This window comes from Rhinolophus ferrumequinum, chromosome 20, assembly GCF_004115265.2.
Source record: "Rhinolophus ferrumequinum isolate MPI-CBG mRhiFer1 chromosome 20, mRhiFer1_v1.p, whole genome shotgun sequence".
NCBI classification, from domain to species: domain Eukaryota; kingdom Metazoa; phylum Chordata; class Mammalia; order Chiroptera; family Rhinolophidae; genus Rhinolophus; species Rhinolophus ferrumequinum.
In genome coordinates, this window is record NC_046303.1 from 11,737,216 (window position 1) to 11,748,363 (window position 11,148).

An 11,148-nucleotide genomic window follows, 5' to 3' on the forward strand; every position below is an offset into this window, starting at 1 on the left:
TAGGTGGGCCTCATTCAATCAGTTGAAAGCCTTATGAGCAAAAATTGAGGTTTCTAGAGAAGAAGTAATTCTGCCTCAAGCCTGTAACACAGAAATCCTGCCTGAGTTGCCAGAAGGCCAGTCCGCTGTACAGATTTCAGACTTGCCAGCCCCTGCAATCGCAAAAGCCAATCTCTGGAGAACCCTGACTGTTTACAGCCACTGAGCTTATAGTAATTTGTAATTTACTACAGCAGCAATGGGAAACTAATAATCCACAGTGTAAATGAGAAGAGATACCTGGCTTTGCTTGTTTCTGACAATGATGTTCTCCACACTGCCTCTTCATCTGCAAGGTTGTATATATTTACCAGCGTGGTCTCTGAGCACCTCAATGGTGATTTGTTATTTTTCTTTGCAATTGAAAGTGCAGGGATTGGTGTTTCCTGAGTAACATTCTTAGCAGTATTTCCAAAGTGATCCAGAAAGTATCTGGTCATGAGTTCAAGGCTGGTTTTTAGAGGATTTTCTTTTGCCTATCAGTGGAAGAAAAAATATCATTAATTGTATAGACAGCTTAAGAGAAAGGGTGGAAAAGATGGCCATCCTAATTCTTTGACATAATTTTATCAACTTCTCACTCATTCATACATTCTTTCAGGAAACATCACTGACTACCTATGTGAAGGACTGTGTTACAACAGAAAGATCAAGACAAAAATTTCTACCCTAAAAGAACCAGCATCCATTACATGAGTCAGGCAATTCAATTTCAATTCAAATTTCCTCTTGGGTTTTTTCTCCTAGGAATAACTTTGTGAAATATATATCATTTCACTTAAAAAAATTAAGGGATTTTTTTTTTTATCAATCCTTTAGGGATTGATAATTCTACAAGTTTATAAACATTTGGGGCCTGAATATTCTCTTAGTTTGTGTGCTTTGCATCTAACATTGCACATTAGGGAATATGGGGACAGTGCAGGAGCAAATTAACTGCAAAGAGCACAGACAGGCAATCAGTATCGACTCAATTTATACCCCGATTTTAAAAAGAAGATAAAATGAAACTCTTCAGTAGTTGGTTTTGGAAATAAACGATATCAGTATTTCCCCACCCTGAATGTACCAAATATTACCTTTGGAGATTTTTTTAAATACATATTTCCAGGCCCCACTGACTCTTACTAAGCTAGAATCACAAAGGTTGGAGACCTGAATTCTTTTAAAATTCCCCTAAGTAATTTGGACAGACATGGTTACACAAGCAGTGATCCACAGGCTGACCTCAAGGACCGGGCCATGTAACTCTATCAGTCCCCACCTCCCTTGCCCGGGAACACCAGGCCCTTAGGAAGTGAGTCCAGATGTGGGGCACTCAGGGGGTTTGCCATCAGAGCAATAAAGTACCTGACAAAGAACCTGGCGCAGAGGGGGACTTGGGCATGTCCAGTCCTTTTCCCTTCCTATTCCCCTGCTCTACACAGCAGAACTCAGCAACCAAGACCCACAGCCAAATGGGTTATGGCCAAATTCAACAGATTTATCAGGCAGGCAAAATCAGGGTGTGGTTTTATTGAATTATTTTTAGTATGGGATCCAAAAAAATATTTTGTCTAAGTCTGAATGAAACTTACAAGGAAGAGAGAGTCAGGGGAAAGATGCTATAAAATTTATTTCAGCCTTTTTTTTTTTCAATATAATAGATTTAGGGCCCTGGATTACCTGGATTATACTTTATGGCTTTTCATGTCACTTTGCTCATAATAGACAAAGCCATTATATGACTCTAGACATCGTTTCTCAAAACCTCAATTTACATAGGCATTTTTATGTATCGTATACTTAATAGGGAAAGACAAGTTACTGGAATTAACATTAATTCGCAGGGCTTCCCTAGAATCACACTAGCTTTATCCAAATGTCAAAGTCATTATGCAATGGATAGATTAATAAGTATTTTTTCTGTAAAATATAAACTCCAATTCATTGTAGAACAGCTAGTAACCACTGTATAAATCAAATAATCAAGGTACTTATCAAGCTCTAATGAAAATATCTTAAGTATTTTAAGATAATGGTTCCTCTAGGGAGACTACAATATAGTGAAGAAATAAAAATAACATAAATGGCAAAGATACTCCTAGGAAATTAGGTAAAGTTACATTTACATAAAAATCCCACTGTAGCAGAGTGGTTATTGGAATTCTCTGGTTCACTGTCTCACTCTCAGTGGAAAAATCTTCCTAAGATGTGCAGTCCAGTTTCCTGCCTTAAAGTGCAGCAAATGAAGATTTCTGGATATCTGCTGCCTGGGTCAACTGTCTTCTTTCTAAAGGACTTCAGCTGAGCACGTACAGGAGGTGGAAGAGCCCGAGTGTCACCCCACGACTCAGAAGACAAAGGGATGTCTTTTCTGAGCCTCTGATGAGACTACCTGGCTGCCATTGCCCTCGCTCCCCCAGGAGGAGCACAGGACTTCTGCCAACCTGAACGGTCCTCCAGGTTGATACCAGTTGGCTGAAGTTTATGGGTTTGCCTGCAATTCCCCACTTCATTTCATTGAAGGAAACTTGGCCTAAGTTCCTCCCTGGGCGATGATGTGCACAGGGCGGTTTTCAAGCTGTACTGAGGTTCTGCCGGGTGTTCCAGAAAAGCCTGGGAGGGTTGGGGGGTAACTCAGCCCCATACCAACCCAATCTGCTAAGATTACACTTGAGAAAAGGGTTACAATTAAAGGCAGCTTGACTGCCATTACTGCGCTAGAACTGGGAATTAGAAGAGCTGGTTCTAGACTCACCCCCACCCTGTAACTGCCTGTGACACGGTGACAAGCCACTTGGCTCTGGCTCACAGCACCCCGGGGGGGGGGGGGGGGGGGGGCGGTCCCATGTCCCATCCTATCAGCGGCTTAAACGCTGCATAGCTCAGGCCTGAGGGGCTGCCCCAGAAAGCCAAGAAGGCAGAATCTCTTCATTCCCTCTTCAAACAGGGCTGCTTCCTTTCGTGGTTTTGCATATTGGAATTCTGCAGGGGATATCATTTTATTGCCTTGAAAAAAAAAAGTGGTGATCAATGCTAAATTACGTGATCATTAGGTTCCTTCCAACTCTGATACTACGCCCTACCACGAGGCAACATCTGCTGGACAGCCCATTCTTAAGTCAAATAAAAGATTCTGTCTTCGGAACAGAAAGAGCAATTAATTCAGACGGCAGCTTCAGTCAGTCAGTCAGTCAGTCACATAATCCACAAGGACTGACTATTTGCTACGTCATCAGGCAACGTGTTAAGTATGGGGATACAACAGTGAACAAAAGAGACGCCATCTCTAGCCCCCTGCTGTGTTCAAGGTGGTAAAGGAGGCGGTACTAATTAAATAATCACACGAACACTCGGAGTATTATAAGGGTGCTAAGTACGACAAACGAAAACTGCAGAGAGCCATGAAAGCTTGTAAGGGGCTGAGGGCACCGAGGCGGGGGTTCAGGGACGTCTCACCCATTCTCAATGCCAGTGCACCTGGGTGGGCTGAACCGACGCCTCGCTCCTGCCTGAATGAAAGGTCACGATAGACTTCAGAAGAAAGTACATTACTCAGAACTGAAGGCAACCTTACGCAAGCAGGGAATGGACATTCTTATTTTTTTATTTTATTTTTTATTTTTCTTATTAAAGATACGGAACGCCTCACGAATCGACGCGTCATCCTTGCGCAGGGGCCACGCTAATTTCTGTATCATTCCAATTCTAGTATATGTGCTGCCCAAGAGAGCATGGGAATGGAAATTTTTAGTATAACTGAATACTATATTCTTAAGTACAGGCTGGTTCGGGTTCAAAATGAACCTCGTGGCTGCGCATGCGCGATGTGTCCCTGTGGGCGGCCCGAAGGCCTAAGGATGAAACCCCGACGCACACTCGGGATTTGTGAGCCCTGGGCTGGGTCTCCTTCTCCCTGAGCGCAGGTGTGGCCAGCCTCCTGCCATCCATCTCCGATGGCTTGGCAGAGCCCACGCGTGCTTTGACGTTGCCAAACTCAGTTCCAGAACATGACGCCACACGTTCAAAGCACAAAGCACGTACCTTGTTCTCCTTGTAGAGAAATTCAAGATGTAAAACCTTGCGGAGGTCGTTTCTGCTGTTTATGCTGAGATCAGAGCGTGGGCGTTCCTGGTCCATGGTCACACATGTCTTCTTTAAGCCCTGAGGGAAGAAATCTGAATCATTATTTCCATTTGAAATCAAAGCCTTCCGTTCTCTGACGCAGAGTCTAAACAAAAGAGTGATGTTCGTTATGATCCTTCTTATCCTGCCTTCCTCACAAAGATACTGCAAAGACCAAAAACTCAGTGAGGAACTTATTTTTATATGACTTTCACACTTGACACCATCTTCACAATTACTATTCTGAATAGTAATAATGATAGAGGGCCCCTCCCTGCTGGATAACAGTGTGTCAACAGTTCAGATGACCCCATGGGCTGACCTAAGCACAGCTGGCATTGTCAGACCATTTCACAGATAAGGAAAGTGAAACTCAGGTAACTGACTCACCCAAGGCTGCTCAGGAGCCCTATGTTCGGCTGTGGGCTTGGGGCTGCAGAATATGAAGTTTTAAAAGCAAATAAAAGGAAAAACATAAACAAAAGGCCAATACTCATGACCTTGTTTTTTCAAATGGGAAGCCAGGGTTGATTTTTCCCAAGGTAACACTGCGAGATCACATAGCTGGGGTTCTGACCGCCCCCGCCTGTGAGTCCAAGATACTGGGACCCAGGACCACAGGAAGCTGCTTTCCATCATCCAGCCTTGAACTCCCAGAAGGCACAGCTAAGACACACTCTGGCAATGGGAACTGCTGTTCTCCCTACAGCCTGGCTTCTTCATTGGAAAAACGGCTGGCTACAGCAGCTGCGGCTGCCCACCTCACCAGGCCGCGGTGATTCCTGAATGACGAAGGATGAGGCAAAGATGCCTCACAAACAGTTCAGCCTGGCGTAAAGGGAGCCCTTTGCTCTTGAAGGTTCCAACCCCAGTGCCAGGAAGACCTCACCATCTGCCCTCCCTTTGTGTTCAGATTTTTGCAGAGACTCCGGGAAAACAAGGCAAAACCGGCTGCCTGCCATGAATTGAGGCAGGAAGAATCTGTGAAACGAGAGGTATGAACACAATATACCTTGAACCAAGGAGAATTTAAAAAAAAGCCTTAGGGAGGGGAGACAGAAAGAAATGGAGGAAAGGTAGGGACACGCCTGGGGCATTAGGAAGTCAGCTGGAAGGACAGGTGAGAATGGAGAGCAAGCGCCAGCACTTCATCTGGGCTTAGCCACGGCTAGCCCACCAATCAAAGTGATGTGACACCTCTATAATGAGGGCCCCTCTCTTCTGGATAACAGTGTGTCAAACAGTTCACATCAGCAAGTCTTGGCACATTTAGCAAAGTCTCCAGGACTACGGTGCACGCTGGCATTTGAAAACCACGGGGTGGTGGACGAGGATCCTCAGGACTCCTCCTCCCATCCAGCCCGCTTAATCTTCATTCACCCAGTAAACATTTGTCATGCACCTACTATGTGCTCGGCTGTTTTAGATGCAAGAGGTACAGAAGGAAAAAGACAAAGTACACCCCCCGCACCCCCGTGGAGCTGACATTCCGATGGGAAAGCAGACCATAAACCAGGGGTAGATTTATAGTTACGGCAGTTGCTCATATACAATACGATGGAGACAAATAAAACAGGGAGAGCAGATATAAAGAGGAAGGACACAATTTGAGAGCATCATCCATGTGTTCACTCCTATCTTCCAGTTTCCCCATCAATGATCTGAAAGGAATGAACCACTAGTCCACTGGTTCAGCTGCTGGAGGCAGAGGAGCGAACAGATCAAGTCCTAGGCCTCATGGAGCTTACATTCTATAGGGAAAAGCCAACAAGTGTAATATGCTATGGGGGGGGGAAAACATAGCAGAGTAGGAGATAGAGCGGGCCAGGAGGGAGCATGGGGAAGGGTTGCTGCTTTATGAAAGGTGGCCAGGAAAAGCTTCATGATTAGGTGATATTAGAGCAGAGATGTGAGAAAAGTAAGGGAGCAGCCCATGCAAACACTCGGGGGAAGAATGTTCTAGGTAAGGAAACAGCAAGTGCAAACTCCCTGTGGCAGTCACAGGAGGCTGGTGCAGCTAGAGTCGCATGACTAGGGACAGTTGCAGGAAATGAGGTCAGAGAGATCACCCAAGTCAGGGAAGGTCTCGTCAGCTTTTGTGAACTGAGGGGCTACTGGAGGATTTGAAAAGAGGAGCACCCTGGACTGACATAAATTTGTATAGGATCACTTAGCTGCTACACTGAGAACAGATTGTCGGAGGCAGGGGAGTAAGCAGAAACCACTTAGGAGGCTCCTGAACAACAACGCACGTGAAAGATGGAGGTGGTTTGGACCAGGGTGGTGGCAGCAGAAGTAGAAAGAAGCAGCTCCATTCTCTATGTGCTCTGAAGGTAAAGCCAACAGATTTATTGATGGACTGGAGGTGGGTTCATAAGAAGGAAGAAAGCCAGGAATGATTCCAAAGGTTTTGGCCCAAGCAACCAGAAGGATGGTGGTGCTATTTACTGAGGTGGGGAAAATTGCAAGAGGTAAGGAGAATCGGGAATTGAGTGTTGGACGTGTTAAGATGCTTATTGGATGCCCAAGTGCAAACGTAAAATCGGCAGTTGGAAAGAATGCAAGAGTTCAGGGAGCGCTCTTGGCTAGGATAGACATTTGGGGATTGTCGGGATATTGATGGTAAACCCACAGGACTGGTGGAGGCACCTGGAAAATGAGTGGAGAAGAGAAGAGAGCACAGACTGAGTCTTTGAGCTCACCAGCACACACAGCTCAGGGAAACAAGGGGGACCAGAAAAGAAATTGAGGAGTGACCAGAGAGGTAGAGAAGGGAAACCCGGAGGAGGTGGTCTACAGGAGCCAAGTGGAACAAGTTTCCAGGAGGAAGGACATAACCAACTATGCCAAACTCAACTGTTACACCACGCAGTGTGAGGACTGAAAATTAAAGGTCATATGATCTCACTGATATGTGGGATATAAACCAAAAACAACAAAACAACAAGACAAACAAATGAGAAACAAAAACTCATAGACACAGACAATAGTTTAGTGGTTACCAGAGGGTAAGGGGGGTGGGGGGTGGGAGATGAGGGTAAAGGGGGATCCAATATATGGTGATGGAGGGAGAACTGACTCTGGGTGGTGAACACACAATGGGATTTACAGATGATGTATTACAGAATTGTACACCTGAAATCTATGTAATTTTACTAACAATTGTCACCCCAATAAATTTAAAAAAAAAAAAGAAAGAAAAAAAAAAAGAAAATGAAAGGTCACTGACGTGACTTGACAAGAGTTGTTTCCATGGATTGGTGGTAACAGGAGCCTGATTGGCCTGGGTTGAGGAAGCAGGGAGGAGAACTGGAACCAGAGCATACGTAGCTCTTTCATTAGGTTTTGCTGCAAAAGGAAGACGAAAAATGGACTACTGGCTGGCGGGGGTTGGTGGTCAAGATGGAATTCTGCAGGAGTGACAGTAGAGAAGGCAAAATGTATGATGCAATCGAGTGAGATGATGATAACTCAACAGTGTCCTTGAGCACACAGGTGGGGACAGGCACACAGGGAGGGGTTGGCTTTACCCAGGGGTATGGAGACTTCATTCAGAAGAGCAGGAGGGAGGGAGGAGGAAGGTTAGTAAGTGTGAAGGTGGGAGACTGTTATTCTCATGCCGGCTTCTTACTTGCTCAGTGAAATCAGATGGGCAAGGAGCTTTGGGGTTTGAGGAGAGACAAGGTGTGAAATGGTCGTCCAAGATTTGAGAGAATGAATGGGCAGGAGAGCTGTAACCAGTGGGCAGGCGCCTGGAAAACGAATGGAGAAATGTTTTAAATTCATGGCATCATGGGGGTGAGTGGCCCTGAATTTAGAGTGATGACGTCAATGTGGCGGTGTGTGTTTCTCAAGCCGCACTCAGCTCTGCGGTGCAGGCCTGGGGTAGGTTTCCAGGGAGCTAACTTTTCGACATCGGGGGAAGATGATGGAGGGAGAGAAGGGCAAAGGAGTCGGGCATGCTGTTGGGCGTGATTATAATGACGGGCAAGTAAGACGTGGAGCGAGACTGCAGCAAGGCTGAGGGACAGTGAAAAGGTGGCAGGGACGATGGAACAGACATGTGAGTGAGGTTGAAGAATAGTGTATGTCGGACTACCAAGGGGGGTGAGCTGGAAATGAGGAGGGTGGGATACTTGGAACTGCGATTATGGAAAGGGTGCGGTGTTGGTAACGACAAGCCTAGGGCACGACCACAGGAAAAGGCAGTGGAGGTAGGATGGGGTTTGTCACTGCAGAAGGGTCACGAACGTGGGAAGCTGAGGCACCAGGAGAGTCACCTCGGTGGATGAGCCTGACATCGCGAGGAGACTACTGTGACTGTCCCTGGGGGAAGATGACATTTGGTGAGTTCAAGAAGGCCAGTGCAGCTGGGTACGATGTAGGGTGAGGGCAGAGGAAGCAAAGGTAGAAGATGAGGTCCGGGGGGAGCTGGCAGCCAGGTCACAGAGAGCCTGCAGGCCCTGGTGAGCCCTTTCCTTGGATTTTATTCTACTTGTACCAGGAAGCTCATGGAGAGTTTTGAGCGGAGGAGTGACGTGATCTGACTCACTTGCCCTGGGCAAGTTTCTTTGCCTCCTTACTCTCATGACAGTCTTACATGAAAGGGAATAATATACCTGCTTTCAGGACTGTTACGAGGATTTGAGAAAACAAGCAGGCACCTAGGAGGTTCATCACACCATGATGGGAACTCTTGGTTATAAGTGCTGGGTCCCTGCCTGCCTTGTGCCAAGCTGTGGGGGGTACATGGTCTCTGCCCAGGTGCAGAAGACGATGAGAAAAGCAGCTGACCTGGGCTGCAGTCCTAGCTCTCCACAACTTTCTGCGTGACGGTGGGCAACTCCTTTCTCCTCTCAAGAACTTAGAGTGCTCAGATAAAACATGGGAGGGAGGAGAGGCCAGGTGAGCCCGACGATTATGAAGCTTCCACCCAGTTCAGGTAGCGGCTCTGTGGACCGATCTAGTGGGTGAGACAGGCAGATGTATAAACTATAACGTGAGCACCAGTGAGCAAACCACCGACAAGATGAGTCAGCCATGCCAACTGGAGTTACCTGAGAAGAGCTCTTGAAGGAAATGGGACTTGGCGGGCTATGGGTGGAAAAGGGAAAAGCATGTGGAAGAAGCTAGAAATGAGATTGGGATGGTAAGCTGGGGTCAAGCTATAAGGGAGCCTTGGATATCAGGGGAGGACTCATGAAAGTGAAGGCACGAGGAAAACTCTGCGAGTTCTGCGTGGTGGCCAGACTTGAAAGAAATGACGGTAGCGGTCAACCGCACGGGGCGCGTCACTGATGTCCAATGTCTGGCAGGGATTCGGTGATGGAAAGTCAATTAGCCAGAAAAACGGAGCAAATGCAATGGAGCCACATGCATTTACATTATTTTTAAATAAAAGTACACGTTTAAGAAACAAAAATAGACTTTCAAAACAGGTGCACATCAGAGATAGGGGGAGACAATATTGAATACCTACTGTGCGCCCCATATAACGCTTGGGAGTTGCCCCTATATTTATCAATCCCCATTATAAACCTGCCAAGGGTAAATCTTCTTATTCCTGTTTTACAGATAAGGAAATTGAGGCAGAGTGTTCCTACCCAAGCTCACACTGCTAGCTAGCTATAGGGGGTATGTGAACTGCTCCATCTGACTCCAAAGCCCTTCCCTTTCCTGTTCAAAACATTGTTTATTTTGTGTGTTTTAATCCCTGACAATTGCCCTTTGCCCCACCCAGCACCCAGCAGGACACCAGGAGGACACCACACACAGCAGGTGGCTTGCCTTTAGTCACTTTGTTTAGGAGTAATTGGTGCTGTCCCCACACTCCGTAGCCTTGACCCCCAGCCCCCTCTTTCCCAGGGTTCCCTCACCTGTCCTGGAAGGGCAGATGGGAGCTAAGGACCTCCCCAACTTTTTAGTATTCCCGAAACTCTCCTGGGACAAGACAAAGGAGAACTTAAAAATAAAAAAGACGAAGCTACTGAACTGTTGATGAAGGTGGCTGAAGGATTTGACTGCCAAGAACTAGTGTTTACCCCTTGGGCTCCCTTTTGGGGGCAGTTCTTCCTGACGGGATTTCAGTGCTGGGATGGGTTCGTCATGGAGATGGGCAGCTAGGCTTGGGCCGGGACTGCCTGCTGTGTTCCCGGAGCCACGGCAGGGAGAACGGAGCTGGGCCACGTCCCCTCCGCAGCCTCCTCGGCCCGCCGGCCGACCAGGAGGGGCGATGCCTGGGGAGGGCGGCCGCGGTCTTGCCCATCTTTGCGGGAAATGCGCGGTGACAGAAAAGGCTCCTGGGAGATGTAGTTCTACCGGCCCGGGAAAGTGGAGCTTTTGTCGGGCATCTCTCTCTGGGGCATGCAGCGGGCAGGGCAAGGTTCCCCGCCCCCGCCCCCCAAATGTGCAGAGGTTGCAGGGGTCCAGACTCCCCAGCCTGCGCCCCACCCCCACCCCACAATTAGAGGAACTGCCCAGAGGTGTGGAGGGCGGTGCCACGAACCTTTCTGCTGAGGAACTCCCTGATCAGAGAGGCGGCCACCTCCTCCACGAAGAGGCTGTCCATGCTACCGGCTCTGCCCACGAGGCCGCGGCCCCGCAGCCCCCTGCCCCTGGGTCGGTTGGCCAGTATGGCCGTGTTGCCTTGGCGACGGTGTCATCCGCGCCTGGAGAACTCCTCCCCTTCCCTGGGAGCCGGAGGGCGGGAAGGCGAACGGGAAGGGGAGGAGCGTCCTTTAAACTCGCTTCTGGGAGCGGGAGGCAGAACCCGCAAGGCAAAACGCCCAGTGCTGTCGAGGGGTCGCCTCATGGACTGCGGGCTGGGGTCTTTGCTCTGGCCCTGTCCATCTGTGTGGCCTAGAACAAGTCACTGCTCCAATCTGAGTCTCCATTTCCCAAGATGAGAAATGGGGAGAATGCCTGCCTCCTTGTTCCAGAGGAGTAAACCCCCAGCCAAGTGACCCCTAGAGGTAAACTAGCACCACAGCTGGTTCCTGGGCT

General features: G+C 48.0%; 1 protein-coding gene and 1 non-coding gene across 4 annotated transcripts in view; both read right to left on the minus strand.

The window, feature by feature from the left end:
* The window catches only part of MINDY4 (MINDY lysine 48 deubiquitinase 4), a 104,024-nt gene extending 93,210 nt beyond the window's left edge, over positions 1-10,814 (minus strand). For all 3 annotated transcript variants that reach the window (XR_004421170.1, XM_033088709.1, XM_033088710.1), the window contains exons 1-3: positions 10,652-10,814; positions 4,066-4,185; positions 280-515 (exon numbers count right to left, since the gene is read on the minus strand). Coding sequence is in view for 2 of the 3 variants with exons in the window: in XM_033088709.1 (XP_032944600.1) it covers positions 280-515; positions 4,066-4,185; positions 10,652-10,714 (419 nt within the window). In the remaining variant the exon portion in view is untranslated. The remainder of the gene's footprint in view (positions 1-279; positions 516-4,065; positions 4,186-10,651) is intronic.
* On the minus strand, positions 3,654-3,757 carry LOC117012584 (U6 spliceosomal RNA). The gene has a single exon (XR_004421192.1). It is a non-coding gene; the product is annotated as a U6 spliceosomal RNA (small nuclear RNA).
* Positions 10,815-11,148: the final 334 nt, after the last annotated feature.